Source organism: Ranitomeya imitator, chromosome 2 (genome assembly GCF_032444005.1).
Source record: "Ranitomeya imitator isolate aRanImi1 chromosome 2, aRanImi1.pri, whole genome shotgun sequence".
NCBI lineage: Eukaryota > Metazoa > Chordata > Amphibia > Anura > Dendrobatidae > Ranitomeya > Ranitomeya imitator.
The window spans coordinates 274,212,238-274,235,584 of NC_091283.1; the positions used below are offsets into that span (position 1 = coordinate 274,212,238).

The window sequence follows — 23,347 nt, forward strand, 5'->3', positions numbered from 1 at the left end:
GAAGCCACTCCTTCGTTGCCCTGGCGGTGTGCTTTGGATCATTGTCATGTTGAAAGACCCAGCCACGTTTCATCTTCAATGCCCTTGCTGATGGAAGGAGGTTTGCACTCAAAATCTCACGATACATGGCCCCATTCATTCTTTCATGTACCCGGATCAGTCGTCCTGGCCCCTTTGCAGAGAAACAGCCCCAAAGCATGATGTTTCCACCACCATGCTTTACAGTAGGTATGGTGTTTGATGGATGCAACTCAGTATTCTTTTTCCTCCAAACACGACAAGTTGTGTTTCTACCAAACAGTTCCAGTTTGGTTTCATCAGACCATAGGACATTCTCCCAAAACTCCTCTGGATCATCCAAATGCTCTCTAGCAAACTTCAGATGGGCCCGGACATGTACTGGCTTAAGCAGTGGGACACGTCTGGCACTGCAGGATCTGAGTCCATGGTGGCGTAGTGTGTTACTTATGGTAGGCCTTGTTACATTGGTCCCAGCTCTCTGCAGTTCATTCACTAGGTCCCCCCGCGTGGTTCTGGGATTTTTGCTCACCGTTCTTGTGATCATTCTGACCCCACGGGGTGGGATTTTGCGTGAAGCCCCAGATCGAGGGAGATTATCAGTGGTCTTGTATGTCTTCCATTTTCTAATTATTGCTCCCACTGTTGATTTCTTCACTCCAAGCTGGTTGGCTATTGCAGATTCAGTCTTCCCAGCCTGGTGCAGGGCTACAATTTTGTTTCTGGTGTCCTTTGACAGCTCTTTGGTCTTCACCATAGTGGAGTTTGGAGTCAGACTGTTTGAGGGTGTGCACAGGTGTCTTTTTATACTGATAACAAGTTTAAACAGGTGCCATTACTACAGGTAATGAGTGGAGGAAAGAGGAGACTCTTAAAGAAGAAGTTACAGGTCTGTGAGAGCCAGAAATCTTGATTGTTTGTTTCTGACCAAATACTTATTTTCCACCATAATATGCAAATAAAATGTTAAAAAAAACAGATTGTGATTTTCTGGATTTTTTTTTCTCAGTTTGTCTCCCATAGTTGAGGTCTACGTATGATGTAAATTACAGACGCCTCTCATCTTTTTAAGTGGTGGAACTTGCACTATTGCTGACTGACTAAATACTTTTTTGCCCCACTGTAAGTCTCCCGTCCCCCTGATCTCTCCTCTATATGTCTCCCGTCCCCCTGATCTCCCCTCTATATATGTCTCCCGTCCTCCTGATCTCCCCTCTATATAGGTCTCCCGTCCTCCTGATCTCCCCTCTATATATAGTCTCCCGTCCTCCTGATCTCCCCTCTATATATAGTCTCCCGTCCTCCTGATCTCCCCTCTATATATGTCTCCCGTCCCCCTGATCTCTCCTCTATATATGTCTCCCGTCCCCCTGATCTCTCCTCTATATATGTCTCCCGTCCCCCTGATCTCTCCTCTATACATGTCTATATGTCTCCCGTCCCCCTGATCTCCCCTCTATATATGTCTCCCGTCCCCATGCTCTCCCCTCTATATTTGTCTCCCGTCCTCCTGATCTCTCCTCTATATGTCTCCCGTCCCCCTGATCTCCCCTCTATATATGTCTCCCGTCCCCCTGCTCTCCCCTCTATATATGTCTCCCGTCCTCCTGATCTCCCCTCTATATATAGTCTCCCGTCCTCCTGATCTCCCCTCTATATATAGTCTCCCGTCCTCCTGATCTCTCCTCTATATATGTCTCCCGTCCTCCTGATCTCTCCTCTATATATGTCTCCGTCCCCCTGATCTCCCCTCTATATATGTCTCCCGTCCTCATGATCTCTCCTCTATATGTCTCCGTCCCCCTGATCTCTCCTCTATATATGTCTCCCGTCCTCCTGATCTCCCCTCTATATATGTCTCCCGTCCTCCTGATCTCCCCTCTATATATGTCTCCCGTCCCCCTGATCTCCCCTCTATATATGTCTCCCGTCCTCCTGATCTCCCCTCTATATATGTCTCCCGTCCCCCTGATCTCTCCTCTATACATGTCTATATGTCTCCCGTCCCCCTGATCTCTCCTCTATATGTCTCCCGTCCCCCTGATCTCCTCTATGTCTCCCGTCCCCCTGATCTCCCCTCTATATGTCTCCCGTCCCCCTGCTCTCCCCTCTATATTTGTCTCCCGTCCTCCTGATCTCTCCTCTATATGTCTCCCGTCCCCCTGATCTCCCCTCTATATATGTCTCCCGTCCCCCTTCTCTCCCCTCTATATATGTCTCCCGTCCTCCTGATCTCCCCTCTATATATAGTCTCCCGTCCTCCTGATCTCCCCTCTATATATGTCTCCCGTCCTCCTGATCTCTCCTCTATATATGTCTCCCGTCCTCCTGATCTCTCCTCTATATGTCTCCGTCCCCCTGATCTCCCCTCTATATATGTCTCCCGTCCTCCTGATCTCTCCTCTATATGTCTCCGTCCCCCTGATCTCTCCTCTATATATGTCTCCCGTTCTCCTGATCTCCCCTCTATATGTCTCCCGTCCTCCTGATCTCCCCTCTATATATGTCTCCCGTCCCCCTGATCTCCCCTCTATATGTCTCCCGTCCCCCTGATCTCCCCCTCTATACATGTCTCCCGTCCTCCTGATCTCCCCTCTATATATAGTCTCCCGTCCTCCTGATCTCCCCTCTATATATGTCTCCCGTCCCCCTGATCTCTCCTCTATATGTCTCCCGTCCCCCTGATCTCTCCTCTATATATGTCTCCCGTCCTCCTGATCTCCCCTCTATACATGTCTCCCGTCCCCCTGATCTCCCCCTCTATATATGTCTCCCGTCCTCCTGATCTCCCCTCTATATATGTCTCCCGTCCTCCTGATCTCCCCTCTATATATAGTCTCCCGTCCTCCTGATCTCCCCTCTATATATGTCTCCCGTCCTCCTGATCTCCCCTCTATATATGTCTCCCGTCCCCCTGATCTCTCCTCTATATGTCTCCCGTCCCCCTGATCTCTCCTCTATATATGTCTCCCGTCCTCCTGATCTCCCCTCTATACATGTCTCCCGTCCCCCTGATCTCCCCCTCTATATATGTCTCCCGTCCTCCTGATCTCCCCTCTATATATGTCTCCCGTCCTCCTGATCTCCCCTCTATATATAGTCTCCCGTCCTCCTGATCTCCCCTCTATATATGTCTCCCGTCCCCCTGATCTCTCCTCTATATATGTCTCCCGTCCCCCTGATCTCTCCTCTATACATGTCTATATGTCTCCCGTCCCCCTGATCTCTCCTCTATATGTCTCCCGTCCCCCTGATCTCCCCTCTATATATGTCTCCCGTCCCCCTGCTCTCCCCTCTATATTTGTCTCCCGTCCTCCTGATCTCTCCTCTATATGTCTCCCGTCCCCCTGCTCTCCCCTCTATATATGTCTCCCGTCCTCCTGATCTCCCCTCTATGTATAGTCTCCCGTCCTCCTGATCTCCCCTCTATATATGTCTCCCGTCCTCCTGATCTCTCCTCTATATATGTCTCCCGTCCTCCTGATCTCTCCTCTATATATGTCTCCGTCCCCCTGATCTCCCCTCTATATATATGTCTCCCGTCCTCCTGATCTCTCCTCTATATGTCTCCGTCCCCCTGATCTCTCCTCTATATATGTCTCCCGTCCTCCTGATCTCCCCTCTATATATGTCTCCCGTCCTCCTGATCTCCCCTCTATATATGTCTCCCGTCCCCCTGATCTCCCCTCTATATATGTCTCCCGTCCTCCTGATCTCCCCTCTATACATGTCTCCCGTCCCCCTGATCTCCCCCTCTATATATGTCTCCCGTCCTCCTGATCTCCCCTCTATATATTTCTCCCATCCCCCTGATCTCCACTCTATATATGTCTCCCGTCCTCCTGATCTCCCCTCTATATGTGTCTCCCGTCCCCCTGATCTCTCCTCTATATATGTCTCCCGTCCCCCTGATCTCTCCTCTATACATGTCTATATGTCTCCCGTCCCCCTGATCTCTCCTCTATATGTCTCCCGTCCCCCTGATCTCCCCTCTATATATGTCTCCCGTCCCCCTGCTCTCCCCTCTATATTTGTCTCCCGTCCTCCTGATCTCTCCTCTATATGTCTCCCGTCCCCCTGCTCTCCCCTCTATATATGTCTCCCGTCCTCCTGATCTCCACTCTATGTATAGTCTCCCGTCCTCCTGATCTCCCCTCTATATAGGTCTCCCGTCCTCCTGATCTCTCCTCTATATATGTCTCCCGTCCTCCTGATCTCTCCTCTATATATGTCTCCGTCCCCCTGATCTCCCCTCTATATATATGTCTCCCGTCCTCCTGATCTCTCCTCTATATGTCTCCGTCCCCCTGATCTCTCCTCTATATATGTCTCCCGTCCTCCTGATCTCCCCTCTATATATGTCTCCCGTCCTCCTGATCTCCCCTCTATATATGTCTCCCGTCCCCCTGATCTCCCCTCTATATATGTCTCCCGTCCTCCTGATCTCCCCTCTATACATGTCTCCCGTCCCCCTGATCTCCCCCTCTATATATGTCTCCCGTCCTCCTGATCTCCCCTCTATATATTTCTCCCATCCCCCTGATCTCCACTCTATATATGTCTCCCGTCCTCCTGATCTCCCCTCTATATGTGTCTCCCGTCCCCCTGATCTCTCCTCTATATATGTCTCCCGTCCCCCTGATCTCTCCTCTATATGTCTCCCGTCCCCCTGATCTCTCCTCTATATATGTCTCCCCTCCTCCTGATCTCCCCTCTATATATGTCTCCCGTCCCCCTGATCTCTCCTCTATATATGTCTCCCCTCCTCCTGATCTCCCCTCTATATATGTCTCCCGTCCCCCTGATCTCCCCTCTATATATGTCTCCCGTCCTCCTGATCTCTCCTCTATATATGTCTCCTTTCCCCCTGATTTATCCTCTGTATTCAGTTGACCCCATAGAGACCCTCACATAATCCTGATATTTTCTTCCCCCCATATGTGGTGACCCCCGTTCTGTCAAGGGCAGTCTAATATTGTGTTGGCGCTTTCAGTGCCCTCAGGCCCAGCTGGCCGGACAGGTGAGGTGGCACAGTTCTGTCCTGCTGTATACAGGGGTGAGGAGGGCGGCGGTGCCAGCAGCGATGAGAATTTCTAGACTCTGTTCCTTTAAAGCCATCAGATGGTGTCAGTCAGAGAATGATCAGGTATTTATATGGACAGGACATTCTAGGAGACCCCCAGTGACCCCAACAGTCTGACCTCATTCCAGTGAGTCAATGTCACATTGCTCCAGCAGAGAGCTGCATACCACAACCCACTAGAGATGTCTACACAGGGGATCACAGCACGGGACCCCCAACTCCTGACTGTACACAGCACCAGGCTCAGCAGTCAGTGTCACACAGGATAGGATTAGATACACAGCTCAGCAGTCAGTATCACACAGGATAGGATTAGATACACAGCTCAGCAGTCAGTATCACACAGGATAGGATTAGATACACAGCTCAGCAGTCAGTATCACACAGGATAGGATTAGATACGCGGCTCAGCAGTCAGTATCACACAGGAGAGGATTAGATACGCGGCTCAGCAGTCAGTATCACACAGGATAGGATTAAATACACAGCTCAGCAGTCATTATCATACAGGAGAGGATTAGATACATGGCTCAGCAGACAGTATCACACAGGAGAGGAATAGATACATAGCACAGCAGACAATATCACACAGGATAGGATTAGATACATGGCTGAGCAGTCAGTATCACACAGGATAGGATTAGATACACGGCTCAGCAGTATCACACAGGAGAGGATTAGATACACGGCTCAGCAGTCAGTATCACACAGGAGAGGATTAAATACACAGCTCAGCAGTCAGTATCACACAGGAGAGGATTAGATACACGGCTCAGCAGACAGTATCAGACAGGATAGGATTAGATACACAGCTCAGCAGTCAGTATCAGACAGGATAGGTTTAGATACACGGCTCAGCAGTCAGTATCACACAGGATAGGATTAGATACACGGCTCAGCAGTCAGTATAACAGGATAGGATTAGATACACGGCTCAGCAGACAGTATCACACAGGATAGGATTAGATACACGGCTCAGCAGACAGGATTAGATACACAGCTCAGCAGTCAGTATCACACAGGAGAGGATTAGGTACACGGCTCAGCAGTCAGCATCACACAGGAGAGGATTAGATACACGGCTCAGCAGTCAGTATCACACAGGATAGGATTAGATACACGGCTCATCAGTCAGTATCACACAGGATAGGATTAGATACACGGCTCAGCAGTCAGTATCACACAGGAGAGGATTAGATACACGGCTCAGCAGTCAGTATCACACAGGATAGGATTAGATACACGGCTCAGCAGTCAGTATCACACAGGAGAGGATTAGATACACGGCTCAGCAGTCAGTATCACACAGGAGAGGATTATACATGACTCAGCAATCAGTATCACACAGGATAAGATTAGATACACAGCTCAGCAGTCAGTATCACACAGGTTAGGATTAGATACACGGCTCAGCAGTCAGTATCACACAGGATAGGGTTAGATACACGGCTCAGCAGTCAGTATCACACAGGATAGGATTAGATACACGGCTCAGCAGTCAGTATCACACTGGAGAGGATTAGATACACGGCTCAGCAGTCAGTATCACACAGGATAGGATTAGATACACGGCTCAGCAGTGAGTATCACACAGGATAGGATTAGATACATAGCACAGCAGACAGTATCACACAGGATAGGATTAGATACACGGCTCAGCAGTCAGTATCACACAGGAGAGGATTAGGTACACGGCTCAGCAGTCAGCATCACACAGGAGAGGATTAGATACACGGCTCAGCAGTCAGTATCACCCAGGATAAGATTAGATACACAGCTCAGCAGTCAGTATCACCCAGGATAAGATTAGATACACAGCTCAGCAGTCAGTATCACCCAGGATAAGATTAGATACACGGCTCAGCAGTCAGTATCATACAGGATAGGATTAGATACATAGCTCAGCAGTCAGTATCACACAGGAGAGGATTAGATACACGGCTCAGCAGTCAGCATCACACAGGATAGGATTAGATACGTGGCCCTTTTACATGCGGAGTGTATATTTAGGCCGGGGGTCCCTCTGGTATCGGAGTCTCGGGGTCCGGGGGCAGCTGTCACATTCCTGTGAGGAGTCCACAGATTATTTGGAGGTCGCAGTTGTTTTTGCTAAATTCGGAAATATCTGTAATTAGCTTCTCCGAATCCCACCAGGAATGTGCCCGAAATATCCGGACTCGTCCTCCACCACCTGAGCGACGTATTTCCCCAGGTACTGAGCCCCACGCCTGCTACCCATGGCAACCAATCAGAGCACAGCTTTCATTTTACTACAGCTAATTGCAATTTGAAAGCTGCGCTCTTATTGGTTGCTATGAGCTACAGAGGCCGGCGTTTCCTCACCAGTTGTAAAATCTTTGCTTGCTTTCTTCTTCATAGCCTATAACCCCTGGGATGTGAATGTGGTGGGATGGGGGGCCGCCCATGACCGGGGGGCTCAGATTTCCTACCTTGCACCATTTTCTGCCTATTCCGCCACCTCATAGGCTGCGGTAACAGGAATATGGCCAAAGACTGCAATTCGAGTAGTCAAATGCTTCCAGTGGAGGAGGCCATCACTTAAACCCACGGCTTAGCCCATATTTCCCCTTGGGTGTCTCTGGTGAAGAGCTATGGGGTCACCATTTACAGAAAATGAGGAATTACAAAATGGTTGCTAAGGAAATACTGCCTAACAACCACTGTGTGGGTTGTCAGGCAGAATGAGCTGGTTGTTAGGTACAATATTTGCTAAAGATCACCTTGGCCGTCATCTAAACCCAGATCTAAGCTCAAAATTTCATTAGTGCAGAGATGATAATGTAGTACAAGGTGGTTGCTAAGGAAAACACGGCTTAGTTACCAGTTTCTGTTGTCAGGCAGTTAACATGACACTGACTTGAGGGAAAACAGGACAAGGAATCTTCACATATTAAGGTGAAAATTACCTTTAAGGAGGACCTGTTACTTGTCATAAATATGTAATATTTGTCCCTGCCGCTGTTCTCCCGAATCCGGCGATGTTTTTCTTTTGTTCCTGGGCCTCTCAGTTCCCGAGATATGGCCTTCTTTTCCCTTTAACTAAATTAATAGTTTTAAGCAAAGTGGGTGTGGTCCTAAAGTCAACGCCCATAGAGAGGAGTAGGTGACCACGCCCACTCTGCTAGTAATACTAGATTTACATACAGGAAAGATGGGGCCATATCTCAGGGACAGAGAAGCCCAGGAAAAAAAGAAAAACTACGCCAGATTAAGGAGAACAGCGGTATTTACACCAGGTAAAAAAAATAGATATTTATTAGAATTAACAGCTCCCCTTTAAGTGAACATTCACCCATATAAAACACATTGAAGGATGAATACAATGTTCTAGTCCAGATTTTTATGTTATTTCAAAGTTCAGAGTGATTATATCCTCATACCCTTATTAAGAAGGCCACTGCTATTCGTCGTTGTACTCCTAGGGGCCTTATGAAGTAGAAGGGTCAAAAAGAATAGGTCCATGGTCATCGTCTGCGAATGCTTTCTGGATCTTCACTTGGGAATAAATAAAAACCTGTATTACCATCCACATCAGTGTCCTCGCATATACTCAGACACATGCAGGCTGGGCCGGATGTAGACATTGACAACAGTTGTGCTGGAGCCATAGTACAGGAATCCTGGGAAACGGGGCAGCGCTGGGACCAATCACAGGTGAAGAAGGATCAAAGATTTCCAACACCAAAAGGTAAAAATAAACCCCGCACTTCACCTTGTCATCCAGTACGCGCCATATGTAAATGACAACTGCGGAGTCAAGTTGGTGGAGCCACTAGGAATAAAAGTCAGAGCTGGCCATACTCCAAACCATCCTACGCCTGTCCTAAATCCTGCGCATGCTGTTGTGCACTGCTGTCTTCTAGCTCCTGCGCATGCTGTTGTGCACTCCTGTCTTCTAGCTCCTCTCGTTGTGCACTGCTCTCTTCTAACTCCTGCTCATGCTGTTGCGCACTGCTGTCTTCTAGCTCCTGCGCATGCTGTTGCGCACTGCTGTCTTCTAGCTCCTGCGCACTGCTCTCTTCTAGCTCCTGCGCATGCTGTTGGGTACTGCTCTCTTTTAGCTCCTGCTGTTGTGCACTACAGTCTTCTAGCTCCTGCGCATGCTGTTATGCACTGCTCTCTTCTAGCTCCTGCTTTTGTACACTGCTGTCTTCTAGCTCCTCCTGCGCATGCTGTTTTCACTGCTCTCTTCTAGCTCCTGCGCATGCTGTTGTGCACTGCTCTCTTCTAGCTCCTGCGCATGCTGTTGTGCACTGCTCTCTTCTAGCTCCTGCGCATGCTGTTGTGCACTGCTGTCTTCTACCTCCTGTGCATGCTGTTGGGCACTGTGCTCTTCTAGCTCCTGCGCATGCTGTTGCGCACTGCTGTCTTCTAGCTTCTGCGCATGCTGTTGTGCACTGCTGTCTTCTAGCTCCTGCGAATGCTGTTGTGCCCTGCTCTCTTCTAGCTCCTGCTGTTGTGCCCTGCTCTGTTCTAGCTCCTGCTGTTGTACACTGCTCTCTTCTAGCTCCTGCTGTGCATGCTGTTGTGCACTGCTCTCTTTAGCTCCTGCGCATGCTGTTGTGCACTGCTCTCTTCTAGCTCCGGCACATGCTGTTGTGCACTGCTGTCTTCTAGCTCCTGCTGTTGTGCACTGCTGTCTTCTAGCTCCTGCGCATGCTGTTGTGCACTGTCATCTTCTAGCTCATGCGCATGCTGTTGTGCACTGCTGTCCTGGCCAGTTTAGGTAGGCTCAAGGGTTGGGTGTGATTCGTACAGGGGTCAAGGATAAAAAAAAAAAAAAAATCAGTAGGTTTCTCTCTTCTTCCGATCAAATCATAGGGACAGCGATCATCCATCACTCCGGCATCTGATAGTCCAAAAGTGAGTGAGGTGTATTATGGCCCCCACATGTAAGACAAAGGGGCAATAAGAAGACCATCCCCTCCAGATAACCAGGGACACCAGCCGTGGGGGGAGAGAGAGGTAATCATGTACAGAGACAAGCTGCGCCGATCAGAAACCTCTGCCGCTGCGGTAAGTGCCTCGGTGTATGGGCCCCTGGTGACTGCACCTTTCAGTGGCCGTCAATGCGAAAAAACAACACAGACATGAAGCAGCAGCAGAAGCGCAGAGTGGGAGCTTTAATGGTCATCACATTAGTCAGTGACTAAAACAAAACTTAACTCTGAAAACTAAAAGTGCAACGCCTCTATGGGGGCAGCAATGCGCATGCGCGACCACCACGCTATACACCTATATGGGGCAGCAGTGCGCATGCGCGACCACCACGCTATACACCTCTATGGGGACAGCAGTGTGCATGCGCGACCACCGTGCTAAACACCTCTATGGGGCAGCAGTACACATGCACGACCACCATACTATACACCTCTATGGGGGCAGCAGTGCACATGCGCAACGTTTTACACTTCTATGGAGGCAGCAGTACGCATGTGTGACCACCACGCTATACACCTCTATGGGGACAGCAGTACGCATGCGCAACCACCAATCCCATAGACAGTGAAGATATGGCTGCGCATGCGCACTAACGCTCCTTCCACATAGGGGACCCTCGTTTTCGGGAACACCCCCTTATCTCCTCATCTGCCTAAGTGATAAATGCTGTTACAGAATCCCCTTTAATGGAAGAGCCCGTGCAGGCAGTTGCGATGGGGGAGTGGCTGTGTCTTACTCCTCCCCCTCTGCCCCTGTACTAGGCATTATCAGTTCTGGTCCGCGTGTCCCCTTTAAACAGTAACTGAACTTTTAGAAAACTTTTGACAAGTTTCAGTCTAGCCCATGCTCAGAGTTTACGCCCCTCCACTCTGGTGATCAGTGGTGGTCTTAAGAGTTTTCTAGAAGCGGGGTCCACCTGGAGCAACCTAGGAGCCGAGTGTCTAATGGTGCAGTGTGTGGCCCCGGGACCCCTCACTTCAGGAGCCTTCTCATGATGCCCAGCGAGGACCCTCTGTAGCCACTGCCAAAGTGGTTCCAGTGGTTCAGGTAGTGGAAGAGCTGGTAGAGCTTCAGCCGCTTCTCCAGGCCGGGGCTCCGGGGCAACTTCTGGTGGTAGGCGGAGTAGAAGGACGATCCGAACCCTCCGAACATGCCGGCGATGGCCAGCTCGAACTCCCAGTGTCCGTAGAAGCAGGCAGGGTCAAAGATCACCGGCCCCATGTCCAGCTCTGCCACGTTCCCACCCCACAGGTCCCCGTGGAGAAGCGCCGGGACCACCTCCACCCCCGAGAAGAACCGTGGAACCTGCAGCTGAGTGACAAGACACAAGGGACAAAGCTGAGAACAGTCAGAGGCTCTGCCCACCATGCTCTAAGCCGAAGCTCTGCTGCGCTCAACGTCACGACTCTGCACCACTGCGCTTCCATGCTGCTACTCTGCTCCACCAAGCTCAACACCACAGCTTCGCTACAATCTGCAACGCCGCAGCTCTGCTACAACTCCGCTCTGCCGCGCGCTAGATTGCGTCTATGCTCCACTATAACAGTACACCGCAGCGCTCTACGCCACAACTCTCCTCCACTGTACTCTACACCCTGACCTTTACGCCACCGTGCTCTACGCCGCAGCTCTGCTCCGCCGTGCTCTACACCCCAACCTCTACTCAGCAACCTCTACTCCACCATGCTATACGCCGCAACTCTGTTCCGTTGTGCCTCTAGACCTCAACCTCTACTCCGCCGTGCTCTACTCCACTGTGCCATACTCCGCAACTCTGCTCCACCACGCTCTACGCCGCAACTCTGCTCCATCACGCTTTACGCCCCAACCTCTACTCCACCGTGCTCTACGCCGCAACTCTGCTCCACCAAGCTCTACGCCACAACCTCTAGTCCACCATGTTCTACACCGGAACCTCTACTCCACCGTGCTATACGCTGCAACTCTGCTCCACCACGCTCTACGCCGCAACACTGCTCCATCATGCTGTACACCCCAACCTCTACTCCACTGTGCTCTATGCCGCAACCTTTAGTCCACCGTGCTCTACGCCGCAATTATGCTCCACCACGCTCTGTGCTGCATAATGCTCTATGCCGCGCTCTTCGCAGCAAACTCTGCTCCGCCGTGCTCTACACTGCAGCTCTGACCCACCACCCACTACAATGCAGCCCCGCCCTACACCAAAACTCCGCTCGGCCATGCTCTACGCCACAACTTCACTCCGCAGCAGCTCTGCCGTGCTCTTCGCCGCAACCTGTGTCACGAATCCCACCGTGCTACATCAGGGATCCCACCAAACTGTCACGGTTCACGGGGAAGATGCCTTTATCATCCCCACCACTCACACCAATTTGTCACGAACCGGGGTTGTTTGGTTGCCCCTGGTTCTTTCAGAAGGGGATTTATCTATATCCCGCTTCCCAGTTCCGGTTTGGAACTTGCAGCTCTCTGGTGCCCCCTTTACCCTCAGGTCCGTCAGAGTACTGCACCTAGGGTAATTAGTCGCCAGAAGGGCTGCCTGCTATGTACTGGCTATTGGGCATGCTGCAGCGAGGGTGATATAACTACTCCCACTCAGGCGGGAACAATAATTATCAACGCCACCGTCGCTACAAAGCCTCTCAAACGCACAGGACAAAGTATGCTGCCACCAGCTCCGATTCTCTTAATTGTTAACGAGTCCGGAGCCAACCCAAATCAGTAGCGTAATTCACTTCAGAGAACAAAAAAAAGAGAAAGACTATGCACACAATGGGATCAACTGCATATAACAAATTTTATTATACAAAACACCTCACCCCGCACAAAAGCACAGTAAGGAAAAGCACACATTTAAAAACAATTAAAACAAAAACAGCCTATCCACATCCCCCCAAAAAAACAGTCACAGGGATCCACATAATCACATATACATCATATAACAGACTTTCAAAGGTTAAGGCAGAATAACATCAACACATATGATTGTTTAATATCCGGTACTGCCCACTGAAGAGGTCTGACTGAAGAGAGTATATTAATTTGATCCTACATGTGACCAATATAACCCAATCACACCACTGGTCTGTGATAGATATGTAATATTGTCCAAAAAAGGACGTCAAACACTAAACCAGAGAAGCTCACTGGCACCCCATCTAATACATTACCAAGTCTAGCAGAACCGGCTACCGAAGAGTCAATCCCTCATAGGTATCCAGGGGGAGAAAAGGAATAAACGTGCCCTAAAGAGAGGTATGGGCACGGCAGGCATGCAATGACTGGTCCTATCAAATAAAGCTCGGTGATCCAGAAAATGGAGCTGGGGTCAAAGAAGTCCAAAAAATATATATATGTGGGGGGAGGGGGAGGAGGATAGGAGCCCAACGCGTATCGACGCTACTAAGGCGTCTTCGTCAGGGGAAGATACTGAACCTGGCCTCCAAACAGGCCTTTTATGCGTGGTGTACAATACCAATTATATACATCACCTGTGTGGCTGCTGGCGATGTCCCAGAAACTAGCAGTTGTATGGCGCCGAGTAAATACTACCGGACATGCGCACTTAGAGCGCAACCCATGACCTGCAGCATGGCAACCAATCGGCTCTCACGTACCATGCAATAGTGCAGAAAGACCAAAGCGCCAATAGGAGATGTACTATTTTAGAATGAGTGCGCACGCGCACTAGTCCCACGCTCAAAGGATTACAACATCCATATGCGCACGCTCGGTGTCCCAAACAGGGAAAGCCCGGTCATGCGCAATAGTAACGGCACGCAGATACACTAGCAGCGCGCACGCGCGCCAGTGTATCATCTCACACAAGACTGCGTGCATAAGTGCCATGCAATCAAAGTAAGTGCGCCGTGCTAAAATAACTCCATACACGTCGGATGGTAAAAATGATAGTGCACACTGTTGTGAATTCTGTGGTCAAGCTCCCTCCTGTGGTCATGAGTGGTACTTCGGCTGGTTCTGTCTATGAGCTTCCTCTGGTGGAGGTGAGTGGGACTGCGGCTTCTGAGTTTCCTTCCTCAGGTGACGAGGTTAAGTCGTTAGGTGCTGCTCTTTTTAACTCCACCTAGTTCTTTGTTCCCGGCCTCCAGTCAATGTTCCAGTATTGGTCTTGCTTTCTCCTGGATCGTTCTTGTGGCCTGTCTGCCCTGCATAAGCTAAGTTTTGCTTGTGTTACTTTTGTTTGCTATATTTTCTGTCCAGCTTGCTATATTGGTTTTTCTTGCTTGCTGGAAGCTCTGAGACGCAGAGGGAGCACCTCCGTACCGTTAGTCGGTGCCGAGGGTCTTTTTGCCCCTCTGCGTGGATGTTTGTAGGTTTTTGTGCTGACCGCAAAGCTATCTTACTATCCTCGGTCTATTCAGTAAAGTTACGTTCAGACTAGCGTTGTGCGCAGCTGCGTCGGCGATGCAACGCACAATGCACGCAAAAACGCGGCAAAACGCACGCAAAAACGCTGCGTTTTGCGACGCGTGCGTCGTTTTTTGCCGAAAATCGGACGCAAGAAAAATGCAACTTGTTGCGTCTTCTTGGTCCGACGCTTGCGGCAAAAAAGACGCATGAGTCGCAAAACGCAACAAACAAAAACGCATGCGTCCCCCATGTTAAACATAGTGGCGCATGACGCGTGCGTCGCCCGACGCTAACCCAACGCACACTAGCACAACGCTAGTCTGAACGTAGCCTAAGTCGGGCCTCACTTTGCTAAAATCTCTTTCATCTCTGTGTTTGTATTTTCATCTTAACTCACAGTCATTATATGTGGGGGGCTGCCTTTTCCTTTGGGGAATTTCTCTGAGGCAAGGTAGGCTTATTTTTCTATCTTCAGAGCTAGCTAGTTTCTCAGGCTGTGCCGAGTTGCATAGGGAGCGTTAGGCGCAATCCACGGCTACCTCTAGTGTGGTATTATAGGATTAGGGATTGCGGTCAGCAGAGTTCCCACGTCTCAGAGCTCGTCCTATGTTAGTAACTATCAGGTCACTTTGTGTGCTCTTAACCACTAGGTCCATTGTGGTTCTGAATCACCTGTTCATAACAGCACACTAACCTAGAAAATATATAACCAGTGCTAAGGAAAAAACAAAAGTGTAATGAAGGCAATTACTAAATGCTCATCAGAAGCATCTATATGGGAATTAGCACTATGCATAAACATAAGTTGGCAGAAAAATACAAGTACAAAAAGGTACCAAAAAAACCTATATGCAAGTGCCAATACCCTTTTTAAACACGGCAATAGTATTCCATGTGTGCACGCGTACTTATTGCACTATTTTTCGTTGAGAGAAATGTAAGCAAAAGGTGCACATACGTGCCCATGCAAGGGGTACAGAGTGTGGAGTCACATTTATTACGCAGGCAGTCTGGTACCACAATCATACCACGCATACTTGTCATAATTCTAAGATATCTCACACCTCGTACATTAACCTCCAACTACCCCTGTAGACAGTAACAAACCTTAAGGCATAGGCAAATAGAGCATAAAAGAAGTGCGTGAATGTTACACGATGTAAAACTGTGAACATATACGTAAACAAGTAGGGATAAAGGTAATCCGAAGCGGGCACATGCAAAAGACAAGGCCCATATGAGGCGAGACGGTCCATGTACGGGGTGTTGATGATCAAGCGAGACCTGTTATGATTAGGCAATTCAGTACCACAGTGAACATAGAGGTCAGAGCACACACAGTGATCTGACAATAATCCAAAAACATAGAACGAGCTCTGAGACGTGGGAACTCTGTTGACCGCAATCCCTGATCCTCTCCAACAACACTAGAGGCAGCCGTGGATTGCGCCTAACGCTACCTATGCAACTCGGCACAGCCTGAGAAACTAGCTAGCCTGAAGATAGAAAATAAGCCTACCTTGCCTCAGAGAAATACCCCAAAGGAAAAGGCAGCCCCCCACATATAATGACTGTGAGTTAAGATGAAAAGACAAACGTAGAGATGAAATAGATTTAGCAAAGTGAAGCCCGACTTTCTGAACAGAGCGAGGATAGGAAAGGTAACTTTGCGGTCAACACAAAACCCTAAAAACCACACAAAGGGGGCAAAAAGACCCTCCGTACCGAACTAACGGCACGGAGGTACACCCTCTGCGTCCCAGAGCTTCCAGCAAACAAATAGATAAGCTGGACAGAAGAAAAGCAAACAAAATAGCAAAGGAAAACTTAGCTATGCAGAGCAGCAGGCCACAGGAACGATCCAGGAGGAAAACAAGTCCAATACTGGAACATTGACAGGAAGCCAGGATCAAAGCACTAGGTGGAGTTAAGTAGAGCAGCACCTAACGACCTCACCACATCACCTGAGGGAGGAAATTCAGAAGCCGCAGTACCACTTCCCTCCACCAACGGAAGCTCACAGAGAGAATCAGCCGAAGTACCACTTGTGACCACAGGAGGGAGCTCTGCCACAGAATTCACAACAGTACCCCCCCCTTGAGGAGGGGTCACCGAACCCTCACCAGAGCCCCCAGGCCGACCAGGATGAGCCACATGAAAGGCACGAACAAGATCGGGAGCATGGACATTAGAGGCAAAGACCCAGGAATTATCTTCCTGAGCATAACCCTTCCACTTAACCAGATACTGGAGTTTCCGTCTTGAAACACGAGAATCCAAAATCTTCTCCACAATATACTCCAACTCCCCCTCCACCAAAACCGGGGCAGGAGGGTCAACAGATGGAACCATAGGTGCCACGTATCTCCGCAACAATGACCTATGGAATACGTTATGTATGGAAAAAGAATCTGGAAGGGTCAGACGAAAAGACACAGGATTAAGAACCTCAGAAATCCTATACGGACCAATGAAACGAGGTTTTAACTTAGGAGAGGAAACCTTCATAGGAATATGACGAGAAGATAACCAAACCAGATCCCCAACACGAAGTCGGGGACCCACACAGCGTCTGCGATTAGCAAAACGTTGAGCCTTCTCCTGGGACAAGGTCAAATTGTCCACTAACTGAGTCCAAATCTGCTGCAACCTGTCCACCACAGTATCCACACCAGGACAGTCCGAAGACTCAACCTGTCCTGACGAGAAACGAGGATGGAACCCAGAGTTGCAGAAAAATGGCGAAACCAAGGTAGCCGAGCTGGCCCGATTATTAAGGGCGAACTCAGCCAAAGACAAAAAGGACACCCAGTCATCCTGATCAGCAGAAACAAAACATCTCAGATATGTTTCCAAGGTCTGATTGGTTCGTTCGGTCTGGCCATTAGTCTGAGGATGGAAAGCCGAGGAAAAAGACAAGTCAATGCCCATCCTACCACAAAAAGCTCGCCAAAACCTCAAAACTGGGAACCTCTGTCAGAAACGATATTCTCTGGAATGCCATGTAAACGAACCACATGCTGGAAGAACAACGGCACCAAATCAGAGGAGGAAGGCAATTTAGACAAGGGTACCAAATGGACCATCTTAGAAAAGCGATCACAGACCACCCAAAAGACTGACATCTTTTGAGAAACTGGAAGATCTGAAATAAAATCCATAGAGATATGTGTCCAAGGCCTCTTCGGGACTGGCAAGGGCAAAAGCAACCCACTGGCACGAGAACAGCAGGGCTTAGCCCGAGCACAAATCCCACAGGACTGCACAAAAGTACGCACATCCCGCGACAGAGATGGCCACCAAAAGGATCTAGCCACTAACTCTCTGGTACCAAAGATTCCAGGATGACCAGCCAAGACCGAACAATGAACCTCAGAGATAACTTTATTCGTCCACCTATCAGGGACAAACAGTTTCTCCGCTGGACAACGATCAGGTTTATTAGCCTGAAATTTTTGCAGCACTCGCCGCAAATCAGGGGAGATGGCAGACACAATTACTCCTTCCTTGAGGATACCCGCCGGCTCAGACAAACCCAGAGAGTAGGGCACAAAACTCCTAGACAGAGCATCCGCCTTCACATTTTTAGAGCCCGGAAGGTACGAAATCACAAAGTCAAAACGGGCAAAAAACAGCGACCAACGAGCCTGTCTAGGATTCAACCGCTTGGCAGACTCGAGATAAGTCAAGTTCTTATGATCAGTCAATACCACCACGCGATGCTTAGCTCCTTCAAGCCAATGACGCCACTCCTCGAATGCCCACTTCATGGCCAGCAACTCTCGGTTGCCCACATCATAATTTCGCTCAGCAGGCGAAAACTTCCTGGAAAAGAAGGCGCACGGTTTCATCACTGAGCAATCAGAACCTCTCTGCGACAAAACAGCCCCTGCTCCAATCTCAGAAGCATCAACCTCGACCTGGAACAGAAGCGAAACATCTGGTTGACACAACACAGGGGCAGAAGAAAAACGACGCTTCAACTCTTGAAAAGCTTCCACAGCAGCAGAAGACCAATTGACCATATCAGCACCGTTCTTGGTCAAATCGGTCAATGGTTTAGCAATACTAGAAAAATTGCAGATGAAGCGACGATAAAAATTAGCAAAGCCCAGGAACTTTTGCAGACTTTTCAGAGATGTCGGCTGAGTCCAATCATGGATGGCTTGGACCTTAACAGGATCCATCTCGATAGTAGAAGGGGAAAAGATGAACCCCAAAAATGAAACCTTCTGCACACCAAAGAGACACTTTGATCCCTTCACAAACAAAGAATTAGCACACAGGACCTGAAAAACCGTTCTGACCTGCTTCACATGAGACTCCCAATCATCCGAGAAGATCAAAATGTCATCCAAGTACACAATCAGGAATTTATCCAGGTACTCTCGGAAGATGTCATGCATAAAGGACTGAAACACTGATGGAGCATTGGCAAGTCCGAATGGCATTACTAGATACTCAAAATGACCCTCGGGCGTATTAAATGCAGTTTTCCATTCATCGCCTCGCTTAATTCGCACAAGATTATACGCACCACGAAGATCTATCTTGGTGAACCAACTAGCCCCCTTAATCCGAGCAAACAAATCAGATAGCAACGGCAAGGGGTACTGAAATTTAACCGTGATCTTATTTAGAAGGCGGTAATCTATACAAGGTCTCAGCGAACCATCCTTCTTGGCTACAAAAAAGAACCCTGCTCCTAATGGCGACGATGACGGGCGAATATGCCCCTTCTCCAGGGACTCCTTCACATAACTGCGCATAGCGGCGTGCTCAGGCACAGATAAATTAAACAATCGGCCTTTTGGGAACTTACTACCAGGAATCAAATTGATAGCACAATCACAATCCCTATGCGGAGGTAGGGCATCGGACTTGGGCTCATCAAATACATCCCGGTAATCAGACAAGAACTCTGGAACCTCAGAAGGGGTGGATGACGAAATTGACAGAAATGGAACATCACCATGTACCCCCTGACAACCCCAGCTGGACACCGACATGGAATTCCAATCTAATACTGGATTATGGACTTGTAGCCATGGCAACCCCAACACGACCACATCATGCAGATTATGCAACACCAGAAAGCGAATAAGCTCCTGATGTGCAGGAGCCACGCACATGGTCAGCTGGGTCCAGTACTGAGGCTTATTCTTGGCCAAAGGCGTAGCATCAATTCCTCTCAATGGAATAGGACACTGCAAGGGCTCCAAGAAAAACCCACAACGCTTAGCATACTCCAAGTCCATCAAATTCAGGGCAGCGCCTGAATCCACAAATGCCATGACAGAATACGATGACAAAGAGCAGATCAAGGTAACGGACAGAAGAAATTTTGACTGTACTGTACCAATGGTGGCAAACCTAGCGAACCGCTTAGTGCGCTTAGGACAATCAGAGATAGCATGAGTGGAATCACCACAGTAGAAACACAGACCATTCAGACGTCTGTGTTCTTGCCGTTCAACTCTGGTCAAAGTCCTATCGCACTGCATAGGCTCAGGTTTAAGCTCAGGTAATACCGCCAAATGGTGCACAGATTTACGCTCACGCAAGCGTCGACCAATCTGAATGGCCAAAGACAGTCTCATTCAAACCAGCAGGCATAGGAAATCCCACCATGAAATCCTTAAGGGCTTCAGAGAGACCCTTTCTGAACATAGCTGCCAGCGCAGATTCATTCCATAGAGTGAGCACGGACCACTTTCTAAATTTCTGACAATATAACTATCTCATCCTGACCCTGACAAAGAGCCAGTAAATTTTTTTTCTGCCTGATCCACTGAATTAGGTTCATCGTACAGCAATCCGAGCGCCAGGAAAAACGCATCGATATTACTTAATGCAGGATCTCCTGGCGCAAGAGAAAATGCCCAGTCCTGAGGGTCGCCACGCAAAAAAGAAATAATGATCAAAACCTGTTGAACTGGATCACCAGAGGAGCGAGGTTTCAAGGCCAGAAATAGTTTACAATTATTTTTGAAACTCAGAAACTTAGTTCTATCACCAAAAAACAAATCAGGAATAGGAATTCTTGGTTCTAACAGATTTCTGATCAATAGTGTCTTGAATCTTTTGTACTCTTGCCGAGAGCTGATCCACACATGAAGACAGACTTCTAATGTCCATTGCTACACCTGTGTCCTGAACCACCCAAATGTCTAGGGGAAAAAAAAAGGCAAAACACAGTGCAGAGAAAAAAAAATGGTCTCAGAACTTCTTCTTTCCCTCTATTGAGAATCATTAGTACTTTTGGCTTCCTGTACTGTTATGATTAGGCAATTCAGTACCACAGTGAACATAGAGGTCAGAGCACATACAGTGATCTGACAATAATCCAAAAACATAGAACGAGCTCTGAGACGTGGGAACTCTGTTGACCGCAATCCCTGATCCTCTCCAACAACACTAGAGGCAGCCGTGGATTGCGCCTAACGCTACCTATGCAACTCGGCACAGCCTGAGAAACTAGCTAGCCTGAAGATAGAAAATAAGCCTACCTTGCCTCAGAGAAATACCCCAAAGGAAAAGGCAGCCCCCCACATATAATGACTGTGAGTTAAGATGAAAAGACAAACGTAGAGATGAAATAGATTTAGCAAAGTGAGGCCCGACTTTCTGAACAGAGCGAGGATAGGAAAGGTAACTTTGCGGTCAACACAAAACCCTAAAAACCACGCAAAGGGGGCATAAAGACCCTCCTTACCGAACTAACGGCACGGAGGTACACCCTCTGCGTCCCAGAGCTTCCAGCAAACAAATAGATAAGCTGGACAGAAGAAAAGCAAACAAAATAGCAAAGGAAAACTTAGCTATGCAGAGCAGCAGGCCACAGGAACGATCCAGGAGGAAAACAAGTCCAATACTGGAACATTGACAGGAAGCCAGGATCAAAGCACTAGGTGGAGTTAAGTAGAGCAGCACCTAACGACCTCACCACATCACCTGAGGGAGGAAATTCAGAAGCCGCAGTACCACTTCCCTCCACCAACGGAAGCTCACAGAGAGAATCAGCCGAAGTACCACTTGTGACCACAGGAGGGAGCTCTGCCACAGAATTCACAACAGAGACCAACAACATAATACACCTAAGTGGGTAAATACATCCCCACCAGAACTGGTGACATAAGCTTAACCAGTCCCAAAGCTGTATCCCCGGGACTAGACTTGCTTATAAAAGCCGGTAAACAGCAGTTCCTCGTTGATCCCTACAGGAGCCCGACTATCAAGATTGTAAATCCACTTGGACTCTCTCCTAAGTAGGTCCAACACAGTGTTACCACCCCGAATATCCGCTTTCACCCCCTCCAGGCCCATGACCTTCAAACTCACTGCAGAGCCACCATGTATCTGCAGGAAATGTCCTGCCACTCATGTAAGCTGTTTACCCTTCTCCCGATCCCTTTTGGCAGTATTAATGCTGGACAAATGCTGTTGCACCCGGCGCCTAAGCTCCTGTGTTGTGTACCCCACATATGGTTTTGGGCACCCACACACCAGTGCATACACCAGGTTCCTGGTACGGCAGTTGAAATACGCTGGCGGTTCAATCCTTTTTGGTAAGTGTGGAAGCGTTATACCCGTGTCCGATATCATAAAACCGCATACATTGCATCCACCACATGGATAAGAGCCAAAGATACGACCACAGCTACCACTCCTCACAGATGCCCGTTTAAAATGGCTAGATACCAGCTTATCCTTGAGGTTCCGTGACCTTCTGGCCTCCATTCTCGGTGCAGGAGCAAGCCAGGGGTGAAGTTTGGGTTCTGTAAGTAAGATATTCCAATTTTTCTTAAGAATCCCATACACATCCCCCCATTGATTATGGTACACAGTAATTGCCTTCTTCGGGGCACTTCGCATCAGCGAATTAGTGCCCCAGTCAAAAACAGCATCAAGCGGCGGCTTAATCAATGAAGACCTCGTCATATGCAGCGAAGCTCTGCGCATTAGAGTACGGAGATCCAAATGCGACCCCACCGGGAGGGGGACATGGGTATTGGTCAAAGAGTCAGGCGTCCCAATATGCCCCGTAAAAATAGTTAAAAACTATGCGGTAGTAAGACATTCGGGTAGATTCTTTCTTTCACACACTGACGGGTCCCCTCTTACTAAATATCAACTTCAAGCAATCTTTAGACATTGCCTTGAGGCAGTCGGCGTGGCTCCAAAGGAATATGGGACACATTCCTTCCGAATAGGGGCGGCTACCGAAGCAGCTAGAGCGGGGATATCGGAAATCGAGGTGCAGAGAATGGGCCGCTGGAAATCCGCACGCTTTGCAAGATACATAAGACCAGACCTGCTTTAACATTTTTTGTCTATTACAGGCAGCTGTAGGCCCACAGTCTGGGTAGTGAGGCATTCTTTTGTCTACTGGGCATGCAAAAGGGCCAAACTCAGGACGGGTGGAACCAATTTTGGCTTCCCAAATTTGGAAGTCAACTGGAGAGGCATCAGAGGGCTCCGGTGGCGTCAGATCTTCCCGGAGTTGGTCGACATCGCTAAGAAGGCCAAAGGGCCGGTGGTTCTGGTGCTACATGCCGGAGGCAATGATTTGGGCAAGCGAAAAGGGGCCGAGCTGTACACAGTAATGTCAACAGATATCGATCGGTTTGTCTGTTTATTACCAGATATGGTGGTGGTGTGGTCCGAGATAATACCTCGAGCGGTCTGGCACGGAGCTAAGGATGTAAAAGCCGTCGAAAACGCAAGAAAAAGGATTAACACAAAGATGTCGAAGTTTGTAAGAGAAAATTTCGGCATTGTAGTTCGACACCAAGAGTTAGAAGGGAACAATTTAGCTTTACTAAGACCGAACGGCATCCACCTCACGGACATCGGGCTCGACATATTTTTGGGGGGTTTGCGGGATGGTGTTGAACAGGCTCTAATGATGTTGTGTGGGGGTCGGAGTCC

At 48.9% G+C, this 23,347-nt stretch overlaps 1 protein-coding gene across 1 annotated transcript in view; it reads right to left on the bottom strand.

Moving 5' to 3' along the window:
- Positions 1-10,218: 10,218 nt before the first annotated feature.
- The window catches only part of LOC138663132 (ketosamine-3-kinase-like), a 75,564-nt gene continuing 62,435 nt past the window's right edge, over positions 10,219-23,347 (bottom strand). Inside the window, exon 6 of the mRNA XM_069749268.1 lies at positions 10,219-11,374. Within this exon, the coding sequence (XP_069605369.1) occupies positions 11,036-11,374 (339 nt within the window). The 3' untranslated portion in view covers positions 10,219-11,035. The remainder of the gene's footprint in view (positions 11,375-23,347) is intronic.